Source organism: Podarcis filfolensis, assembly GCF_964270895.1.
Source record: "Podarcis filfolensis genome assembly, chromosome: Z".
NCBI classification, from domain to species: Eukaryota; Metazoa; Chordata; class Lepidosauria; order Squamata; family Lacertidae; genus Podarcis; species Podarcis filfolensis.
Window position 1 is genome coordinate 33,549,795 of NC_139617.1, and position 23,675 is coordinate 33,573,469.

General features: G+C 44.9%; 1 protein-coding gene across 1 annotated transcript; it reads left to right on the top strand.

Moving 5' to 3' along the window:
* Window positions 1–6,156: 6,156 nt before the first annotated feature.
* MYMK (myomaker, myoblast fusion factor) lies at window positions 6,157–16,098 on the top strand. The gene is made up of 5 exons (XM_083596618.1): window positions 6,157–6,707; window positions 8,896–9,010; window positions 11,731–11,879; window positions 12,492–12,608; window positions 15,204–16,098. Exons 1-5 carry the CDS (start codon window positions 6,573–6,575, stop codon window positions 15,348–15,350), a joined length of 663 nt encoding a protein of 220 aa, XP_083452744.1. The 5' UTR covers window positions 6,157–6,572; the 3' UTR covers window positions 15,351–16,098.
* The last annotated feature ends 7,577 nt before the right edge of the window (window positions 16,099–23,675 follow it).

A 23,675-nucleotide genomic window follows, 5' to 3' on the forward strand; every position in this document is an offset into this window, starting at 1 on the left:
GCTCCCAAAGAAACCTGTGAATTGTAGTTTGTTTGAGTATGTGCTGGGAATAGTAAGTTCACTGGGGGCAGTGGGGGGGACTGCCATTCCCGGGACCCTCTGAGAGAAGCCCAGTGTTTTCAGCGGGCTGCAGGTGTATGGTGTGACCTCTGAAGCCTTGGAAGTGCAGGGTGACAAGATGCTGGGATTTGTGGGGTCAGCGTCTGCACCACAGGCCACCTCCTGTGGTCACTCCCTCCCTCTCTCAGAGCTGCATCCAGTACAAAGGCTTTGCGACCCCAGTTCTCCTAGCCAGCCACCTGTCTTCCCCAGGGATAGCAACTTTTTTTTTTAAGTGACCCATTTTCAGTAATTGCTAGAACATGTGCACAAACCTGCTAGGCTTCCCCTCTCCCCACCCCACCCCACCCCGCCGTCTTCTCTCCACCCCCTTAACTTCATGCATCACCACTGGCAACATCCCAGCACTGTGTCCAGGTCTGCAGCTGTGAATTTTTATTTTTATTATTATTTTTTAAAGCCCAGTGGAATGTTTCCTAGCTTCTGAGAACTATAGCATTTTTTATTGCTCTGGAGGAGAGATGGAGGGGTGGGGAGAGGCTTGCAGATGGAACTGGCTCTTCACAAGAGTCATCAACCGATAAGGGTTCCTTGCCAATTGGAGGTACAGGTAGACACGTCTGTCCATTTTACTCCCCCTCCCCCCACTGCCCATCCCTGCAATTTTAAGTTTTGTTCAACTCATTTCTTTTTTTTAAAGCCCTGAATGAATGATCATACGTATTTTCCACGCGTGGTTTTCTCCCGATATACTCCTAATATAATATTATTTTTTTGTATGCAATTTCCCATGCTTTTAACATTTCAAGTGCAGAAAGGTTGGAAATCTAAATATAAGCAATTGTATTAAATTTCGTTACTTCTTATTAGATGTTATTGTTATTAGTTATTTTTTGTATTTTTGGTGATTGTAAGTTTTAAAAAAATACTTTTAATGTTGTCTTTAAATTGTTGCAACCCACCCTGGGACCTTAGGGTGGGCAGGCAATAAATAATAAGTAATAAATCATCATCATCATCATCATCATCATCATCATCATCATCATACAGATGGGACCCCTTTGACCTGATCCAGCAGTCAGGCTCTTCCAGTGTTATTTAAACAGACACAATACAAACACAACAATTCCATGGCAGTAATTTTTTTATTTTCTTTTTTCGGTCGTGAGGGAGAGTGTTCAATGTGAGCTGTCTCTCCAACCCTTGGCACTGTTTCATACCCCAAGACCCCCAGATGACTAAGCCTGGTTGAGCCAGCAGCAGCAAGACAGACAACCCTCTCTGTGAGAGGAGGACTTGTTTTAAAACACACACACCTTGCATCAGCTCCCAGGGTTGGGTAATGCCTAAACACCTTTTGTGAACAGACCATACCCAAACTGTCTTCAGAGGCAGCCCTACATAAAACGCATTGCAGGTGCCTACAGGTCATCCTACAGGGTGACCAAAGCAGTTTTTGTACCAAAACTGGGCCTAAACCCTGATTGAAATGGATCTAGAAAATCAGTTTCCTCCTAGGACATCTGGATATGCCCTGTGACAACCTGTTCAAGAACTTTGCACAAGAACAATGAAAACACAATTATTAAAAATAATTCAAAGCAACTTGCCATCATAAAAATAAGGTGGGTTCTAAAAATATGCACCTCAAGCGTCAAAGGCCCAGGTCAAAGTGATATGCATTCAGCATTCACTGGAAACTGTACAATAACAGACTCGCCAAGTGCCCCTATTTTCCAGGGATGTCCCTGATTTAGAGAAGCCGTCCCGGTTTATGATTTGATCCCAGAATGTCCCACTTTTCCTGAGGACGTCCCTATTTTCATTGGAGAAATGTTGGAAGGTATGGAGTTATCCAACCCCTGAGCTGTCTGAAGGCAATACTGTAGAGGGAAGGTTTTTTTAATATTTAATGTTTTCTTGAGTTTTTATATGTGTTGGAAGTTGCCCAGAGTGGCTGGGACAACCCAGCAAGATGTGTGGGGTATCATTATGGAATGGGACGTTCCTTTTTTTTATCAGAGAAACGTGGGAAGGTATACAATGAAGGTGCCAGACACGCATCTTTGGGAAGGGAGTTGTATGGCTTAGGGGCCAACTCAAAGAAGGCCATCTCCCTGACCACCACTCCCCCCCAAGCCTTGAAGGAGCTACCAAGGGGGTCCCCTCTGAATCTCAGCACATCAGAGGGTCTGGAGAGAAGGAGACTGTCTTTCAGGTATTTGTGACCTGAGTCATTTCTGGCTTTAAACACCAGAGTGAGCACCTTGAATTGAGTTCATTCTTATGCAGCGTATCCAGTTTCATATATATTACTTAGTTGGAGAACTGCACTGTTAAATTTCAAGGGATGGCTGTGTTTCAGTTTGTGAATTGTTTCAAAAAGTGCATATTTGGTAGGATTGTATTTAAATACAAACTGAGTTGAATTTCTCCCCTATCCCTAATCTGGAAGCACCCATGTTCCCATGTGCCCACTCAGAGAGAGGGCAATGATTCCTGCTGTCACTCTGAATTGGCTCTGCGCAGACGCCATGACAGAGAAATCAATTTTCTCCCCCACATCCCCACTCCGTATTTGTGTGTGAGAGACAAGGAGTTTGTGCTGTTGGCTAGTTTGTTTTTAAATTTATTACGTATTGCTAGAACATGCATAATTCCATAGCAAAAGAAGAAGAGAACAGCACTGTTTATAACAGAAGAAAGCAATGAAGTCATATAGCACTTGGCCCTGAGAAAATAAAGAATTAACATCAGGAAGTAAATACTTAAATCAGTCCTTTCCATAATAATCACAATATAAATAGCACACTTTCCAAGAAAACTGTCCCAGAATGAAAATATGTATATATCTGTCTTGAAATGCTTATGTTACCTAATTAATCATTAAGGCATTGCAAGCTCGTAACTTGTATTTGGTGATAAAACCACATTTTTACAGGCAATAAAATCCTGCCACTTTATAACAAAGTGCTGTCTTGTGGAAGGGCTGTGGCTCAGTGGAAGAGCACCTGCTTTGCATGCAGAAGGTGCCAGGTTCAATCCCCCATGGCATCTCCAAGCAGGGCTGGGAGAGACACCCTATCTGAAATTGTGGAGAGCTGCTGCCAGTCAGTGTAGACCAGGGGTCTGCAACCTTTAAGACAAAAAGAGCCACTTGGACCCGTTTCCGAAGAAAAAAAAAACTCGTCATTATAAAAATAACCTTTTTGTCACTTTTTTATTATTTCTTTGTTTGACCCCTCAGAATTACTCCTCCTCATAGAAGTAAACGTTAAATTACCAAGTTACCTTTTTGTGTGTGTGTGTTCTTCACTCCCCTTCAAAACAGTGACCAGCGTACATGCCCCCTTTCAATGCAGTGACCAGCGTACATGCCCCTTACAATGTAGCGGGCGGGCGGGAAGGTGACGTCGGGACGGTGCGTGACTAATGCATGCACTGCCCCCATGCGACGTCACAGCCAGTACAGCGCCCGCCACAGTGGGGAGTGTCGGGGCGCACAATGCGCCTCCTTCCCTCGCTAGTATCCGCCCCGGAGCCGCGGCAAAGGTGTAAAAGAGCCACATGCGGCTCCGGAGCCGCGGGTTGCAGACCCCTGGTGTAGACAATACACAGCTGGACAGACCAATGGTCTGGCTCAGTATAAGGCAGCTTCCTATGTCTCTGTCTTCCTCCTCGGTATCTTAAAAATATATTAAGAAATCACAGAACCATAGAATTGTGGAGTTGGGAGAGACCCCAAGAGTCATCCAGTCCAACCCCCTGCAATGCAGGAACTAAAACATCCAATGACAGATGACCATCCAACCTCTGCTTAAAACCCTCCAAGAAAGGAGAGTCCACAACATCCCATGAGAGTCTGTTCTACTGTCAAACAGCTCTTACCCTGCTCACAGACTGGCTGTTTAATTATCTGTTGTAGGACCTTTCTTGGTATTGATGTCAAGCTCACCGGTCAGTAATTAACTGGGTCTTCTTTTCCCCCTTTTTGCAGATGGAAACATTTGCACTCCTCCAGTCCTCACCTAATCTCCTAGAATTATCAAAGATTATAGACAGTGGCTTTAAGATTACAAACCATCCAACACAACGTGGCCCAAATTTGGGACACCATCTTCCAGGTTATCTGTGCAAGATTGTGGGCCCAAAAATGCATTTTGGAGGTCACAGCACCCAAAAAGCATGTTTTGGGAACTGTGCAATATTGCGGACATGAAAAGGTACCTTTTTTGGAGCAAGATCTCAGCCCCAAACTGCATGAGAACAAGGTGCCCAAAATGATCACCGTACTCTGATGGGGGGAAATGGGGTTTCTCTGTTTTTCTGGGGCAGTTGACAGGTATGAGATTCCATCCACAAGCTCCTTTTGTTCCCTTGGGTGCAGCTCATCAGGACCTGGAGATTTGAATTCATTCAAAGTAGTCAGGTGTTCCCTGACCACCTTGTTTATTCTGTTATCACCAGGTTGGGCACCGCTTTCCTTTTGGGTGAAGACAGAGAAAAAGTAGGTGTTGTGTAGTTCCATATTATCTATGTCACCCAATAGCATTTCTCTGTCTTCTCCATGCAGAGGACCCACCACTTGCTTGTTCTTCCTCCTGCTTCAAACATAGCTGATGTAACCCTTGTTATTAATTATAACCTCTCTTGCATGCCTGAGCTCATTCTCACCTCAACTTCTCCCTGAAACTACTATTGGCTACTCCTGTATACTCCTCCTCCATGAATTCCCTGTTCTTCCATTTCTTGCACATGCCCTTCTTAAATCTCAGTTCATCTGGAAGCTCCATATGCAGCCACACCAGTCTCTTTAGATGCCTCCCACTTTTCTTCCTTATTGGAATCCAGGCAGACGCAGACAGTAGCTCATATCTTGGTGACCTGGCTACAGAGCTCTAAACCACAGAGCCAGTTGTCTTGCATTCCTCCTCCCTGGTTCATCTGAACAGCTGTCTCAAAAACGACACAAAGAATCTGCAGAAGGTTCCAAGGAAAAGATATTAATACCAGGAAGGAGAAAAGCAGGAGGCTTGTAATAAAGTCATTGGCCGGCGGGGGGCGGGGGAGGGGAAGATATCATAATAAAATAAAGTTGGCCAATTGACTTGACGTCCGCACACGCTTAGCTGTGCCTCTCACCGCCTCCCACAGACTGTTGTTGTTATAGTCAAAACTGCCAATATCATAATGCGGATTCTACAAATCAATGGTGTGACCACAGTTGGAATACAGTGTAGAGTTCTGGTCGCCCCACCTCAAAGGGATATTGTTTGGGACTTTTTAGTTTGGAGAAAAAGAGAGCAAGAGGAAGCATGATTGAAGTTTATAAAATCATGCAGGGCATGGAGGCAGTGGAGAGAAAACTCTCTCATAACACTAGAACCAATGAAGCTGAATGGTGGAAGATTCAGGACAGATAACAGGAAACGCTTCTTCATGAAGCACATAGTTGAACTGTGGAACTCATTCCCACAGGAGGCAGTGGTGGCCACCAACCTGGGTGGCTTTTAAAAGAGGACTGGATAAATTCATGGAGGAGGAGAGGGCTATCAATAGCTGCTAGCCACGATGACTGAGTTGTGCCTCCATTGGACAGGGGAAGCAATGCTTCTGAATACCAATTGCTGGGAACAGCAGGAGGGGAGAGGGCTTTTGGATCCTACCTGCAGGGTTTCCCATAATGGGCATCTGGTTGGCCGTTATGAGGATAGGGTCCCGGAATAGATGGGCCTTTGGTGCCCCAATCCAGCAAGCTCTTCATATGTTATGATCCTATTTAATTAAGCCCTTTATCCAGAATGATGGGGGCGGGTAGAATTTTTTGGAGTAGGGCTGTAGCTCACTGGTAGAGCACCTCATTTCATCCAGAAGGTCCCAGGTTCAGTCCCCAATGGCATCTGCAGGTAGGGCTCACTATCTCTCCTGTTTAAAACTCTGAAGACTGAACCATGCCAGTCAGTGTTGACAATGCTAAGCTAGGTGGACATATAGTCTGAACCAGTTAAAGACTCTGGATACAAGCACTCATTCTGCACATATCTTACCTGCTGTAATGCTGTGCATTTTGCTAGATGATTACAATAATGGGTAAGGAGGAAGAAATTGCTTTTCCTAGCAGCCAAGAGCAAATGTGGCCCCACCTGTGCTTATCTATTTGCAAACATCCCAAAGGCTTGCTGGCTTTTGCAATGGACCATCTGTTGGTCTTCAAGAGGTCTCCAAGCCTCACAAGTGTGGCCTGTGTTGTATGCCAGCTGTCAGCTGTGCACCGTCATAAACCCAAGCCCCCCCCCCCAGCACCTGTCATCAGCTGACATCTCATGCACACAGTGGCTAAGCCAAGGCTGGGCCATCTGAACTTGAAAGTCCATTTGGCTCAGCTGTCTCTCCCAAGGCCCAGACCAGGACAGTAGCCTTGGAGCTCAGAATTCGCCAACCAGCTCTGTGATCTGGAAGGATCTTCCAGCCATCCTGCCTTTCCACGCTTTGGCAATCTCTCTTCCTTTTCAATGGGCTCTCTGGTCGCCAAGCTCCTTCTGCCAACTCTAAGTAGCCTGGCTTTCCTCCCGACCATCAGCATCGCTGCCAAGAGACAGTTCCACATGGAGGCTATGGTGTACTTCTTCACCATGTTCTTTGTGTCGGTAAGAAACTTTCCCCTCCCCTTCGTCCCTCTCTGTTCCCCAAAGGTGTCTGTCCATTTGTTTAAGTGAAAGGGGGTGAGGGGAAAGGCAGCTTCCTATGTTCCTATTGAACTAAGATTTCTTAGCTCAGTGGTAGAGCTGACACCTTTATTTAGCCATATGTTTCTTGACTGTAAAAAAGAAAAGGGGGGATGACCTCACAGCCAGTTTACAGAAAAGATAAAACAATAAAAAATGATATAAAGAAAAAAATAATAATGTAAAGCTTTCCAAAAGTTAAAATAACAAACTAAAAACAGGTGAAAACTCACACCAGCTTTCTAAATATCTGGGTAGATGCTTTCAGCAGGTGCCAAACAGAGTGCAGTGAAGGTACCTGCCTGGTGTCAATAGGCAGGGAGTTCCAAAGTGTATGTGCCTCCACACTTAAAGACCGAATGCAGAACAGGTATTATGTGGTTGGGGTATAAATGCAGTAATAAAATTTAATGAAAAAATTGCACATGATGTGGGCCAGTTAGGAAACGTGCTCGTGAGTTTTTAGTGGGGGCCTTGAATGTACTTAAAAATAGAACCGGAGGCTGGGGAGGAAAAACGAGACAGACTTGCAGCTGCTCCACATCCTCCAGCCAAGACCTTCTGCAGCTTCTCAGAAGAAATGCAGCCATCGCTGTCTTAGCCTTCGAAGGCCCTCCTTCTCCATCTCCCCAACAGGAAATTATTCAGACCAGCAAACACATCTGCACCCCCCCCAACAAAGGCTTAAAAAAAAATAAGGTAAAGGACCCCTGGATGGTTAAATCCAGTCAAAGGTAGCTATGGGGTGTGGTGTTCATCTCACTTCAGGCCAAAGGAGCCGGTGTTTGTCCGCAGACAGCTTTCAGGGTTATGTGGCCAGCATGACTAAACCGCTTCTGACATGACGGGACACCGTGACAAGTGCCAGAGCGCATGGAAATGCCGTTTACCTTCCCACCCAGACAAGGGTTCTTGCAACAGCCGAAAACATCTGCATGAACTCCATCTCTGTCCTTTGCCTTCACAAATAACCTGCTTATGGCAACTCAGAGATGGGTCAAATGCGATGGAATGGGGCAAATGTTTGTGATTCAGGGTGGTGGTGCTAGAAATGGAAATCCTTTTGAGGGATGTCATAGCCACAAAAAGGTGTTTGGGACTTGACAGCTACAGCCTTTGGAGCTACACTTTGAAACTCCCTGCCTATTGATACCAGGAAGGCTCCCTTCACTGTACTCTTTTCGGCACCTGCTAAAAACATTTTATCTTTTGATTTTTCTTTAATTCTGTTGATAAACAAAAATAAAGAGCATAAAGAAAGTTGATGCAAGTTTTAATCCGTTTTTGTTATTTTAACTTTTCAAATGCCTTTAATTTTCCTTACCAACGATTCTACCTTCTTGGTAAACCTTTTAAAGGACTTTTAAACAGTCATGCATTGTGTAAATCTTACAAAATAAGCAAACAAATCAACATTGGACAAAGATTTGCTGGCGATAAACAGCTAGTGTCTGCTGTGCTACAGGTCTATGGCATGGCCACATTTGGGATGCCATGTACAGTTCTGGTTGCCTATCCTCAGGAAAAGTTGTTGTAGAGTTGGAAAAGGGCAACCAAAATGATTGAGGGGTTAAGCTACCCTCCTGTGTGGAAAGACTGCAGTATTTTTGACTTTCACTTTATAGAAAAGGCAAGATAGAGGCAACACAATAGAATTTTATAAAATGATGCATAGCAGGGAGGAAATGAAAAGTTTTTCTCCCCCTCTCTCAACACTAGAACTCGTGGGTGTCCAAAAGACAGACAAAAAGAAAGTTCTTCTTCATGCAGCGTATAAACTATGGAACTCGCTCCTGCAGGAAGAAGTGGTGATGGCCACCAACTTGGATGGCTTTAAAAGGGGATTAGACAATTTCATGGAGAAGGCTTTCAATGGCTGCCAGCCACAATGGCTGTGCTCTGTCTCCACAGTCAGAGCCAGCAATGCCTCTAAACACCAGCTGCTGGAAACTGCAGGAGGGGAAAGGGCTCTTGGGCTCAGGTCCTGCTTCCAGGTTTCTTACAGACGTCTGGTTGGTGACTGGGAGAATAGGATGCTGGAATAGGTGGCCCACTGGCGTGATCCTGCAGGCCCTCCTTACGTTCATACGTTCTTATGTTTCCCCAACAGATTTACCACGCATGTGACGGCCCCGGTTTATCCATCCTGTGCTTCATGCAGTATGACATCTTGGAATATTTCAGTATATTTGGGACAGCTTTATCAATGTGGGTGTCCCTGATGGGTAAGAGCAAGTCATTCTTTGGGACGGTTTCTCATGCTAAGATACTTTGAGGGAGTTAAGGCAAATATTTGACGTAGAGGAAAACAAGCAATGCCTAGTCACACATTGTTTTTTAAAAACAACAACAACAAAAAGAAGTTTCAGAAATAGAATAATATTGAGAAATTCCTCTGTTGAGGGAGAAGTCTTCTATACTTATGCTATTCTGTAACAGAGATGGGCATCCCTATCAACTTCAGTTTCTTTCCATTTGTGATTTTTCTAGACAGTTTGCACACTTCCAAACCAGTTTGCATTTCTTTTTAAAGTCCTCACAAAACCCAGCAGCTTATTAATTACACATACCTCCTAATATACAATTACGGCAAACAATTTCTCTTAATACAGTATAATGCATTTGTGTGTTATTTTTGCTAAGACATGGATTTTGATATGTGCATTATAGGGGGCCATGCGACTTGGCTGGAAAATAGCAATACAAAATTTGGAGAAGTGCAGCTTTTTGAGGAATGGCTGTGTTTCGGTGCAAAGCTTGTTTTGGGATGTGTAAATTCATAGAATGATAGAATTGTAGAGTTGGTACACCCAAGGGTCATCTAGTCCAACCCCATGCAATGCAGGAATACTATCTAAACTATCCGTGGCAGGTGACCATTCAACCTCTGCTTATAAACTTCCAAAGAAGGAGAGTCCACCACCTTCCAAGAGAGTCCATTCCACTGTTCTTACCATCAGAAAGCTCTTCCTGATGTTTAGTTAGAATCTCCTTTCTTGTCAACATCATTCTTAAACTGTGGGCATTAAAAAGTAGGTCCACGTTAAAATGCCAACCAAAGCCAAATTTCTCTCCTACCAACTACTCCGCAAAGCACCATATACCTTGATAATGCTATGTAAATAAATTACCAGGGCCTGGAGTGAGTTTTTGAATATGAAAGAAGCTTTGCAATTTAGGGTGGCCTTGCTGCTAAAATTCTCAGGGTAAGGGTGAAGAAAACGTGCTGGCACACCTTTCTGTAGTGCCGGCCGCCATTTTTAATCCCCATACTTCCATGGGAAATCCCCATAATTTCACAGGACTGGATCTATCTGATGGAGGAGGGGATGTCAAGTCAGCAGACAAGCAGAACAGATTAAAAACTGGATGTTATTCCTTAGCCAGAAAAACAAACAAACCTCCATTGAATAATAATAATAAAAATGTAATCCAAGGACACATGGACATGTAGTGTCTGGGACGTGAAGAAAACCTCTCCTCCATCTTGCTTTGCAAAGAGCTGAACATGCTCAGCTCCTTGCAGGGACATTTCCTGGGACTGCAAATCTGAAACAGCTACGCTACAGCTGTGTAATCTGGAGAACTCATGGAGCCCGCCGGGAGCCATAATTTTTACGAGCGATTACCGCATTCCCCGTGCAATGACAGTCTCTGATAATTCATAGCCTCATTGATGAAGTGTGAGTTAGCGGGCTGCAGGCAGGTGCATGACACTAGAGAGGAACCTCAGCCCAGTCTGAAAACATCCTGGGACGACTCAGAGAATTGCAGATAGAGGGAACAAGGGGTGATGTTCTCCCCAAAACATATCTGACTCAACTTTTTCATTAGTATTTCCCTTTGCAACTCAAGGTTCCTAGGTACCAGCCACATTCACACTGCACATTTAAAGCACTAGGATACCAACAACACACCCAAGAATCCTGGGAACTGTAGTTTATTCAAGGTAGTTCATTAACCCACACCCATCAGAGTAGATTGTCAGCAGCAAACAGGTATAGTCCAAGGCCCTGTCTGCACTGTGCATACCACTTTAAACACTCTAAACTACTTTAATGGCTTCCTCCATGATGGCTTCCTCCAAAGAATTCTGGGAGCTGTGGTTTGTTTAGGATGCTGAGAGCTATAAAGAACTCTCCTCCTATTCCCCCTCACTTAGCTTCAGCTCCCAGAGTTCCCTGGGGAAGAGGGATTGTTAAATCACCCTGCGAACTCGGGAACTCTTGGCACCCTGAACAAACAATAGGTCTCAGGATTCTCTGGAGGAAACCATGATTGTATTGGTATTGTAACTCTTTCAACATATGGTGTGAATGTGGCCGTCACCACGTTGAGTTTTCGTTAGTGTGCTGGGTAGAGTTCTGCTTGTGCTGCTTCAAAGATGATATTGTGCAGAGATGGGAAAGGTTCAGAAAAGGTCAACCCAAATTATCAAGGGAGTGGAGTGACTCCCCCTATCAGGAAAGGTTACATCTGGGGCTTTTCAAAGAAAGCTCAAGTAAGTGGAGATATGATAGAGATATTTAAACCAATGTATGTTGTGGAGGCAGTTGAGCAGAAAGAAGTTTTCCTTCTTTCTCTTAACACTAGAACTACAGAAGCCAAACACTGGAACGTTCAGATCAAATGAAAATCTGGATTTTGAAGGACTGTGGTTCTTCAACCAACCCATGTGTACAAATATGCATTATATTAGGGATTTTTTTTGGGGGGGGGAGAGTATCTATTTGCCCAAACTGCACACAAAAATGTATGAGAGAAAATGAACATTAATATACTAATGAATTTCCATGAGGACAAAATGCTAGAGAAATGTGGAAGAACTGCATCCAAGATTGGAAAAATGAGTGGAAATGGACAAAGACATCCATTTCAAGGGAGATTTAAAGTTGCCCTAACAACACAGCATTTCAAATCACACTGTATGTCACCTGTTGCTCAGCCCTGGCAGAGTTCGATGAGCCTAAACGGTCAACGTTTGTGATGTTTGGAGTGCTCACCATCGCAGTCAGAATCTACCATGATCGGTGGGGCTACGGCGTCTACTCAGGACCGATTGGGACAGCAGTTCTCATGATCACTGTAAAATGGGTAAGATTCCCCTTCTTGGTTACATTAAGCAAGTATTGCCAGCCATAACAAGTCAAAGTGTGTGTGTGTGTGATGCCTTCCTCCCCCATTCCACCACCTGGTTATGGGAAAGGGGGAAATTGGTTTTCCACAGATCCAGCCCAAGACATTTTGCAAGCTAAAGCAAACAAGATAACAGAATAATAGAATTTAGAGTTGGGGACACCAAGGGTCACCTACTCCAACCCCCTGAAATGCAGGAATCACAATTAAAGAATACATACATGACAGCCATTCAACCTCTGTTTAAATGAAGGACAGTCCACCACCTTAGTAAGCTCCTATGGAAAGATGCTACCCAGTTCACAAGCGTCATCCTGAAGGGAAATGATGGCTATTAAGAAAGCACACCTCTGTCCCCACCCCCAACAGAGAACCTTGGGCTCACACCTTGGTTTTTTATTCCTTCATTTGAGAAATATATATCAAAGGAATTTTGAAGGGAGGGAAGAGCTTTGAAGCATCATGCAAAATACTTCAGGGGGACTCCATACCTCCTTGCAAGCCAGCTTTTCTTTTTGCAAAAGGCCTAGGCAAACGAAATCTATCATCTGTTGCCTTCTTTCCTCCCAGCTACAAAAGATGAAGGAGAAGAAGGGTCTCTATCCAGACAAAAGCGTCTATACCCAGCAGATTGGTCCTGGCTTCTGTTTCGGGGCCCTTGCTCTGATGCTGAGGTTCTTCTTTGAGGTAAGACTGCCCCTTGCAAAACGTAAAACTTAAGATCTGCCCTGGTGAATCTGAGCAGATGTCCACCTGGGTCCAGCATCCTGGCAAATGGTCAGTTAAATGCCCTCTGATAAGCCCCCAGGAAATGTGCAAAAGGCAACAGTGAAGGCATTATTCTGCTTCATAGCCATGGGTAGACCCTCCTTCCCCCTTCCGCAATGGTGAATTCGGGTAATTGCATACTTAGTGGTCTTATGCCCTCCTGCTCTTTTAGATAGCCATGCACAACTCTGAAATTTGCTACCTGAACAGGTAGTGATGGTCACGACCTTGAAAAGCTTTAAAAGGAGGGTGTTAGACAAACTTGTGGAGGATAAGAATATCCATAGCTACTAGCCATAATCGCTGTGTTCTCCCTCCACTGTCAAAGGCAAGACGGCTCTGAATATTACAAATTTCTGGGAATCGCAAGTGGGGAGAGTTGCTGCTACACGTGGGTTCTGTTTGTGGGTTTCTCAGTGGGGTATGTAGCTGGCCAGTGTGAGAACAGGATGCTGTACTAGATGGAACCCCTTTGACCTGATTCAACAGCAGGGCTGTTCCCTTGGAGGCAATATGCCTCTGAATGCCAGTTGTTGAGAACTGCAGATAGGGAGAATGCTCTTGTGCTCAGTAGGGCTGGGTGATATATCAATATATTGTACAAAACCGCTTTGAAGTCCATATCATGATATTTATTTCATAATTTTTGGGGCAATATATCGTGACTGTGTGTGTGTGTGTGTGTGTGTGTGTGTTATGCAAAAAAACACAATGTGGGAGAAACTGCGAAGCCAGCCAAAGCTTTTCTTGATTCCTGCAACCCGTTAACTTCACCAGCTCAGCTCTCCCCTGCCTCATGCAGGGGCAGCGAATCACAAGAGCAGGTGCCAACAAAAATCACGATGAAGGGAAAACCATGAAGCCAGCCAATGCCTATACATAAATCCATCCTTATTTCAGGCATTGTGATATATCAGTATATTGCGATGTTTAGCGGGTTATATATCACAGTGTTGAAAACAAGATGTTGCCCAACCCTACTGTTCATCTCTACGTAGTTCCATCCTTATTCCAGACATCGTGATATACTGTATTGGTATATCGCGGTGTTTATCTGGTGCTATATTGTGATGTTGGAAACCAGATATCACCCAGCCCTTGTGCTGAGGTCCTGCTTGTTTAGAAAACCTCTTTCTGACACGAGGGAAAAGGAACTCAGTAGCAAGAAGTGTTCCATGGATGAAAAGATGGCAACAAGCCTCGTCTGAAAACAATTTCAGTCCAATGAGTGTGTGGCAAATAAACCAACATTTCCAGCACATGTGTTGGGGGGGGGGAAACAGGGGGGATAGAATTATGAGGCTAATCAGAGCCAGCTTTATGAGTAAGCTGGTTATATGGCCCCCCCTGCCCCTGCCCCCCGCAAATCACCCTGTGTAGAAAGCATGTCACTGGCAGGAGATTAGTCAAAGCCCAAACATATTCCACATCCCAGCAAAAGGGGAGGGTTGAAATCTTAAAATTCCTGGATGAACCCTCCATCACACTCCGACAGGCCTGAAGCAACGATACCATTTTAGGTAAGAGGTCCTGAGATTCTCCGCGTGGAAAAGCCAGCTTCCAAAGTTCTTGGCATCTGACTCATGAGATGTCCAAGGGAGAGTTGGCTTATCTCTCGGAACGTGGGCTTGCAGGAATGGTCTTCAGCCCACAGCTGTGGGAGCAACACCCACCCAGTTTTTACTGTCTTTGTCACTTCCCTCAGTGTGTCGACATTTGGCCTCTCTCTCTTTCCATACACACACACACACACACACACACGAACATTTTACCAAAAGGCATAGACCTCAGTCTCTGCATGACCAAAGCCCACTGAATCTTAGTTGTACAGCTGGAATGGATCCAAAGGGTCTATATATGCCTGCATTGCATATATAAAATCATTTAAAACCTTCAGTCCATACAAATATCTGCCTTCTCCACTTTCTGTTAACCAATATTTCTTTTAAATCAGGGTGTCCTGTAATCAATTCATTTCCTTTTTTCTCCCACAAAAAGTCCAAGATAAGCTCCCTTTATTAATTCCAACCACCATTACTCCATATTGCATAATACTAAATTCTTCCATCCATATCCATGTTAAAGCCTCTCCATTGTGATCTCACATTAGATCAATATTTAGATTATAATGAGAAACAAAAATGGAATATCGCTCATGCCATCCTGTTGGGTTTGTCACAGTTTTCATAATGAGCAAAAGAGGACAGTTTATTTAATTATTATTATTTATTTTACTTCATTTATATTCCACTTTCCCCCCCTCCAAGGAACTCAAGGTACCATACATGGTTCTTCCCCTGCTTCTCATTTAATCTCCACAACAACCCTGTGAGGTAGGGGAGGCTGAGAGGCAGTGACTGGCCCAAGGTCACCCAGTGAGTTTCATGGCTGAGCGGGGATTCAAACCCTGGTTTCTCAGGTCCTAATCCAACACTCCCAACTACCACACCACTGAATAACTAGAAACCATTACACACACACTTGAAGAATCTCATTTGCTTTTTCTTGTTCCAGGAGTGGGATTACACATACGTCCACAGCTTCTACCACTGTGCCTTGGCCATGTCCTTTGTCCTCCTGCTCCCCAAAGTGAACAAGAAGGCCGGCAATGGAGGCGCTCCGGCCAAACTGGACTGTTCAACCCTCTGCTGCTGTGTCTGAGAATGTGGCATGTGTGTGTGTGTGTGTGTGTGTGTTTGTGTGTGGCGGCTGCTGCTGATGGAACGGATAGAGCACCTGCACCTGCACCTGCACCTGTGCACCCCACCCCCCTAGCCACAGGGCAGGTCCAATGCATCCCATGTGCAACTTGTGGCCAGCCAAGCTGAATGTGTTTCCGAGCCCTGCCAGCCAGGTCTGGTGATCCTTAACGGGAATGGGGGAGAAATTAAGAGTCAGTTTGCATTAAAGAGATGAATCCATTGCCAACTGAAACACAGCCATCCTCCAGAATTTGCAGCGCTCTAAATCTTGCACTGCAACTCTCCAGTCGAGTAATGGGTTCAAAGAGGAATATTGTAGGGGGCAAAGCATCTATAAAAACACATGTGTTTGTGAAGATGGCATACAAAAATGCATTATTTTAGTGAAATCGTTTTGCAAAAAGGTGCACATTAAGTAAAACTGCATGGAAACATGTTGTAGGTCAGTTAAAATTCAGATCAGAATCCTGATGAGCTTTCATGAGGACTTTTTATTGGGGGGGGGGGCAAATTGAGAGACCAGAGTCCTTACTATGATTCCATGAAACTAAAAATTGAAGTATTTCCCCCACTCACTACTGATCCAAAGGGGCAGCCATTGTCTTTCTGTCTGTACAGTAGGAACAGGCGGAGGGAGAGTTTGTGTTTTTCTTTACTTCCTCTTCTATTTATGCTTCCTCACCCAAATAAACATCTTTATTTAACCTACAGCTTTTGCAATACATGTTTCTGGACGTGGCATGGTTTTAAACCGGCCTGCAGATCCCACAATCCTGTAGTCATCCGTGATGTCACAATCCAGATGTTTATTCAGCAAAGGGGAGCAGAAAGAGTTCTGCTGACTAAATAAGGCAAAGCCAAGATAAGAGAGCAGTGGAGGAGAGGGTGGATTTCAGAATGAAGCAAAGAGTAACCAGGGGGATAATTATGGGGGGGGGAGGATTTAAAAAGAATTGTTAGGAAAAAGGAACGCCTTCATCGACCCGCCTTTCTCAGAGCTGTCAACACAGACTGGCAGCAGATGTCCCGGGTTTCAGATAGATCCCAGGTTCAATGCCTGACATCTCCAATTGGGACTAAGAGAAAATTGTTTGCCTGAAACCCTGGAGTGCTGCTGGCAATACTGAGGTCCATGAAATGATGAGCTGTCTTCTCAGCACAGGGCAGCTTCTGAACTTGCAGGTCAAAAAGGAATGACTGATAAAGTGGAGGGCAGCCCCGCCACTCCTCCTTTTAGAAATTAAATGCTAGGTCAGCAGGCAACTGGAATTAAAGAGCCGCTTGCTCCATTCATGCCTTCTGCTCCCAAGCCTTCCTCAGGTGTGCTCCGTGCCTTGCAGGACTGGCCCTAACAGTGCCTGCTTTGTGATGTCCACCTGCTCAACTCTCCACCACTGAAAACATCCAGCAGGTGTGCTCAGCCAGGCCCTCATTAGCGCCTGCCATATTCACGGGAAATTTAGAGGTGAAGGACCCAGCTCCCGAATGTGGGGCGCGGCTCAAAACGTCTGCACCGCCATCCCAACTTAAACAGACTGTTTAGTGTTGCCGAGCAGATGATTTATTTATCCTGTCTGGGAAGGAAGCCAGGGGCTCTCTGTCACGGACAATTAGAGGAGGATGGATGTCCACCAACATTCGCTGAAGGCCAACATTAATCTTTGCTCAGTATCTGCAATGCATTTGCACCACTGCCGTCTATCTCGACACACTCCTGGCTAAGCGCAGAAAACAAAACAAAACAAACCACACACACACACTCTAAAAGTAAGAACATCACCTTGAACAACAAACAGGGGCATGCATTTTCTACACACTGGATGACCCATCAGTGCTAGGTAGGAAGCTGCCTTAAACCAATCAGACCACTGGTCCATCTAGCTCAGCATTGTCTACACTGACTGGCAGCAGCTTCTCCGGGGTTTCAGGCAGGGGGTCTCTTCCCAGCCCTTCCTGATGGGGATTGAACCTGGGATCTTATATGTGTATGTCATGTGCTCTGACACTGAGCTGTAGCCTCACCCCAAAGTATGGTTCTAGTCCTCATAGTTGTGTCATGTGGCCTCCATAAAGTTGTGCAGAAGGAAATATGGTCCTCAGGCTGCAAAAAAAATTCCCCAAACTACTTGTCTGGGGTGTGGGCGATTCTGTTTTGACATGGACACTCTTTAGTTGGCTATATTTTCAGTGACGTCATACACCAACAGACTGTGACATGAACCAAGATTTGCAGATGTTTCTCTTGCTTGCTTTACATTCAACAGTGCACTAGAATCTGGCTGGAATCCAGCCATTATCAATGACTGTCCTAAGCTTGCCCATTGGTGTTGACTTAAAGCTCGCTCGCTACCAACAGCAGAAGAAACCAGAGAGAATTTCATTTCAGCTGCAACCTCCCTGCTTCCTTGTTTATTTGGAAAGTCCAGTCAACTGTAATCAAGGGTGGGGGGTGGTTACTCAGCGAAGTTACAGCTGAGCAAACAGAATTAGGATACAAAACAGCAGTGCAGTTCTTGTATAGCAAAAAACAGGGGTGTAATATACAGCAATAAAGCCATGGACTCAGGACTATGTATGGGATACAGAAATTCAAATCAGTTTGCATATAAAGAGAAAGCCAGTGTGGTGTAGTGGTTAAGAGAGCCTGACTAGGACCTGGGAGACCAGGGTTCAAATCCCCCACTTGGTCATGAAACTCACAGGGTGACCTTGGGCCAATCACTACCTCTCAGCCTAACCTACCTCACAGGGTTGTTGTGGAGATTAAGGGAGTGTGTGAAGGACCACATAGACTCCCTTGAGCTCCTTGGAGGAAGAAGGGGGATACAATAATGATGTAAAGAAAGAAAAGGCATACCTTTGTGAAATAATATGTGGACGGAAATGGTTGTAGCCACCTTTCAAAAACTGTGCTTCTCCAGATTTTGCAATACAGCTCTTCAGCCGAGTGTGTGTTTTTGATTTTTTTTTAAAAAAAATGGAATTTATTGCTGAAAGCTGCATGCAAAAATGCATTACATTAAGCGGAAATCGCTTTGCAGAAATGTGTGCATTTGGGGAAGCTGCACACCAAAATGTGTGTATTAGGAGAAATTTGCAAGTAATGCAAATTTTCACGAGTACTTTTTTTAGAAATCAAAAGCAGCAAGCAGGTGTGGGAATGTGGAGAGTGGAACTTAAAAGAGGAAAAATGTGAAAGTGAGACAAACTGAAATTGACAGACTCTCTGAACCCTCCTCAAGAATGAGATTTGCTTTCGCTCTCACCTCCGGGAGGGATGGCAGGCAAGTAGGCTGTCTTGACAGCAACTCCACCCCATCACCCAGGGCTCCTCTACAACCACACAGTTTCGAATAAAGGTCTGAATTAAACAGGAACATAAAAAGCAGCCTTATACCAACTCAGACCCATTGGTCCATATTGCTAAGTAAGCTCAGTACCCTGACAGGCAGCAGCCTTCTGAGGCTTCAGGACATCCCCAACCCTACCTGGAAAAACCACTGGGGATTGAGTGTGGGTCCTTCTGCATGCAATGTCTATGTTCTGCTACTGAGCTACAGCCCTTCTGCTAAAAGTAAGATTCTAGTCCTCATCATTTTGGCTAACACAATGAACTAAATAGGAGCATAGGAAGCTTGCTTACATTAATCCAAGAGGCTCAGTACTGCCTACCCCAGTGCTCTTCAGTTTGGGGTCCTTAAATGTTGTTGGACTACAGAAACCATCAGCCCAGCCAGCTGTGCCAATGGAACCTGTTAAAAACATTTTTTGCTTAGGCAAGTCTGTCCAGGATGCGGATGTGTTTTTAGTTTACTGCTAGTTTTACTGTTTTGAACTTTTAAATTGTTTATACTAATAATTTTGCCGTTTTATTCTTTTGTAAACCGCTTTGAGGTTTCCTACAATGAAGCGGTCTATTAGTTTAATGAAATAAAGTTCTTGGTGCTGATCCAGGAATGCAGGCGCGTGAGGAAATCGGTGGCCGCCATGCACCTCACCAGGCACAGCCCCCATAAGCCTGAGCAGCATCAGTGTGGTGCAGTTGGGCACCGATGCTCGCCAAGCCTTCCTGGACAGCGAACGCCAAGGAATAATTCTCAAACATCTACGGGGAATGCAGACAAAACAGCCTCTTCTCACCTTTCAGCGCTGCCAGGAGTTGAGCCTGTAAGGAGGTTTTGGGCCTCTGCCAGCAGCCCCAGCTGCCTTCATAAAAGGAGCTGTTTTTGTCTAAGGTAGTGTCTGAGACGGGTGACCTTCTCTGGGTCTGCTACTGAAATTTCCTGCCTCTCTGTTATTCTCCTCTTCAGTAAGGTGATATGAAACCCAAAACGTTTATTGCCCCTTTTAAAGTGCCTTTATAGTTCCCAGACTACTCCATATACTGCGTTGTTCTCCAGGGCTGGGATATCACTTAGGAGGACCAGAATTTCGGGGCTGCAAAAGGCATTGCAGATCTCAGCAGAGTCCAAAAGGAAAGAGAGGGGAAGGGAAGAGAAGAGAATAGGAGGGAGCTCGAAGACTTGAGAAAGATTAAGTGGTGTGGGGGTCGCTGCAGGGAATCTGGGTCTGCAGAAGGGAGGCGTTTGGATCAACACAGAGCAAGAATGGGGGCTAGAATGCCTGCCCTGGACTGGGAGAGACCAGGGTTCAAATCTCCACTTGGCCATGTAGCTCACTGGGTGTGACATTGGGCCAGTCACTGCCTCTCAGCCTAACTGACCTCACAGGGTTGTTGTGATGATAAAATGGGGAGGGGAGGAACTATTGAGCTCCTTGGAGGAAAAGGTGGGATATAAATGCAATAATAATAATCAGGACTTTTCAGGGGGAACTCACAGGAGCTCAGTTCCTGCACCTTTCAGGTGGGTTTCGGCGCCTCTCAGGTGGGAACCATTGCCATTCTAAGAGGCACAGATTTGGCATACCTTCTTTCCAGGCAGGCTCAGTAGGGACAGAGAGTAATTCTGTTGCATCAAGGTGTGATTGGAGCAGTCAAATGCTCCTGATTCAGGGAAGAAGTGGAATTTCTTAACCTCAGAGGACGCTGCCTACCAGATCTCTGAATGAGGATTTGCATCCTTCCAGTCAGGAATGACTCATACAGAGACACAAGAAGTGGTCCATTCTTATCCCCACACACTAAGTCAACCTTTTCAGATGTAAGAGCATCACTCAAATTATTGGGCGTGGGGGGACGTAGGAAATCCAGAACCAAACCCACAAGTCCATTTCCCTGCTTCCTCCTTGCCTTAGCTAAATCAGCTACCTACATTAGGCCTCCAGTAATTCAGAAATATTAACTAGGTATGTAAATTTAATTCGGACATTAGGGATGGATGCCTTGAGCTATAAGAAATGTTCAGAGAGACATGAGCGAAAAGGGATGGTGAATGAGGAATCTACCTTCCACCTTTCTGACTATGTGTATGAAAATGTGTGTGTGTTTGGGAGGGGGGAGATCTACCCTTTTATGGGCTACAGATGGTATCACATTGCAGCCTCACATCTGGAAGGGATTTGGGGGCAGGTTTACCCAGACTATTACAGACAGGGGTTTTGTTATACACATTTTTTTGATATATATTTTTTAAAAAAACATAATCTGATAACCAGAAAATTATTTTGCAAATCAATAAGAATCTGCTAGAACAGAGTGGCTGAGAAAGGCTGTTGAAAAAGCCACATTGGTCCTCTAGCAAGGGACCTCAGCTGCAGAGATAGCGAAGAGGAAGGGGACTGGACTTTTAAGGCTTGGCACCAAATTGAAATAAAACCAATGTGCAGAGATAGAGTCCAAAGGGAGCTCCTCTCCTGATTGTGGCACATTGGAACTGAAGTTTTAAAAATCCTTGCAGCCAGGCATAGCTACCATTTCATTAAGGTGGCTTTAGGAATTGGGCAGCAATTGTATTCTGGAAAATGGCATGCATCCTAGCTGCTCCCCTAAGAAAGCAACTTGCAAAATTTCAGAAGACAGCAGGGGTGATGGCTTGGCAACACACTGTGGGTGCCCAACGTTGGGCGCTCACTGCACCGCAACAGGCAGGATCAGTGGGCAGGGTCAGAGGCCAGGCACCCATGGGTACCCATAGCAAAAATGTTGTGGGTGTCTGGGGACCTGGGGCCTCCTGGGATTGGCGCCAGCAAAAGGCTGGTTTCCCTTGTCCCCACTCTATCATAACTCCTAACCTTGGAACCCAAACAGCTTCAGGATTATTTTTCTACTCTACTCATCTGCACCATACTTTTAAAGCACCGCAGCACTACTTCAAAGAGGAACAGATCTCCCACCCCAAATCCTGGGAGCTGTTCGTGGAGGGTGCTGAGAGTTTTTAGGTGACCCTGTGGGAATGAAAATAGTGGACATCACCCATATGTGGCTAATTAATAAAATAATTGATTGGATCCCTAGATTCAAAGTGTGGGACTAAAACACACACTCCAGTGGTTGTTGGACTACAACTCCCATCATCCCTGACCCCTGGTCCTGCTCGTTGGGGATTATGGGAGTTTTAGTCCAACAACAGCGGGAGACCAAAGTTTGAGAAACACAGTTAGACCCTTTTAATATCTGGACAAGATGGAGCCCCTTTGGCCTGATCCAGTAGGCGCTCCTTATGTTCTTAGGACCAGAGACTTGACAGCCCTGATTTAGTTATATTTTTATTTATTTCTATTACAGGCAACTTCCAATTTACGTGGGGTTACACATTCCAACACACTACATGTTTAAGTGAAATCGTGTATATTAGAAACACCATTGAAAAAGCCTGCAAACACACCATTCTGCCCCCCCCTCTTTTTGTGATGTTTTGGGGTCACTTCTGGGTTTGGCGTAATGTGCACATGTGCGGTTGCACACAAATTGGACATGCCTAAAATGGTTGCTGCCTGCAAATAAACCATTAACAATATTCTAAGCAGTGTACATTATTTTTTAAAACAAACAAACGGGGGGGGGGGACGACCCACCATCATACAAAGAATAAGAATGATTTAAAAATTTATCATAAAACCCAATGCAACCTTAAAATGTCCTTCTGAAATAAGGAAGTATTTCTTGTCTGCCTAAAGTTCAGCAAGGAAGGTTACTGTCTCATCTCAGACCACATCTGCACCATAAATTCAAAGCGCTATGGCACCACTTTAACACTCAGAAGCATCTGGTTGCCACAGTGGGAAGAGGGTACCAAACCAGATGGACCCTTGCCCTGATCCAGTCGGGCTCTTCCTATGCTCATAAAAAAACCAACCAACCCTGATCTGTTGAAGGGAACCACCAGCAGCTGCCCCAAGTTGGTTCATGCAGACTTAAGAAAAGGAACTTATGACAATCCATCTTTGACATTTTCACTACAGTAGTTCTCCTTATGCAATTACATGGGGTGGGGAGAGAGCATCAAAGGAAACCGCGGCGACGCAGAACATGAAGGTTTATATTGGCTCTTCCCCCCCTGCCCCCCGCTCCAGGTTCCACTGAGTTGATCTTGGCTGCGATGCACAGACAGACATTTCTGCATTCCTCAGAGATTAAGTACAGAAAATATTCAAGAGGGATCCAGCTGCTTCTTGCGTCTTGTAATCACTGTCCTACTTCCAAACACATGGCGGACATCTGAGGAAAGATGAGCTGCGTCTCGATGCTCTGTGCATGCGTAGGCCACACCTAGGCAGCTATAAAACCCACGGGTGGTACAGACCTCATGGAATCATAGGACAATACAGTCGGAAAGGACCCCTAAAGGTCATGTAGTCAAACCCTCTGCGACACGGGAATCACAACTAAAGAATCCCTTCTTGTGGTCGGTTCTTAATTTCCATTATAAATGCAAAACATCACATTAAATAAGAAATTGCCTCGCCTCTGGCTGCATTTGCAAAATTTTCCTCATTGGGATTTTTCCTATTTGGGTACTCTCACTCCTGTATGCATGAATGTGCACCATCTCAGAAAATCATTCCCCAACCTTTTCTAAAACCATGGAGGGTCATCTAGTTCAACCCCCTGAATCACAGCTAAAGGACCCCTGACATGGCCAACCAACCTCTGTTTCAAAACCTTTAACAAAGGTGAGTTCACCACCTTCTGAGGGAGTCCATTCCACCGCTGATCAGGTCTTACTATTAGAAAGTTCTTCCTGATGTTTAGTCAGAACTCCTTTCTTGTAACTTGAAGCCATTGATTTGAGTCCTACTCTCCAGAGCAGTAAACAAGCAAGCTCCCTCCTTCATGTGACAGCCCTTAGGATATTTAGAGATATCTCCTCTCAGTCTCCTCTTT

Excerpts from the sequence above, each read along its gene's own strand:
- MYMK (XM_083596618.1), top strand. The coding sequence starts at position 6,573 with ATGGGCTCTCTGGTCGCCAAGCTCCTTCTGCCAACTCTAAGTAGCCTG. Across the intron at positions 9,011-11,730 it reads AATGTGGGTGTCCCTGATGG|CCCTGGCAGAGTTCGATGAG; the intron begins GTAAGAGCAAGT and ends CCTGTTGCTCAG. Across the intron at positions 11,880-12,491 it reads TCATGATCACTGTAAAATGG|CTACAAAAGATGAAGGAGAA; the intron begins GTAAGATTCCCC and ends CTTTCCTCCCAG.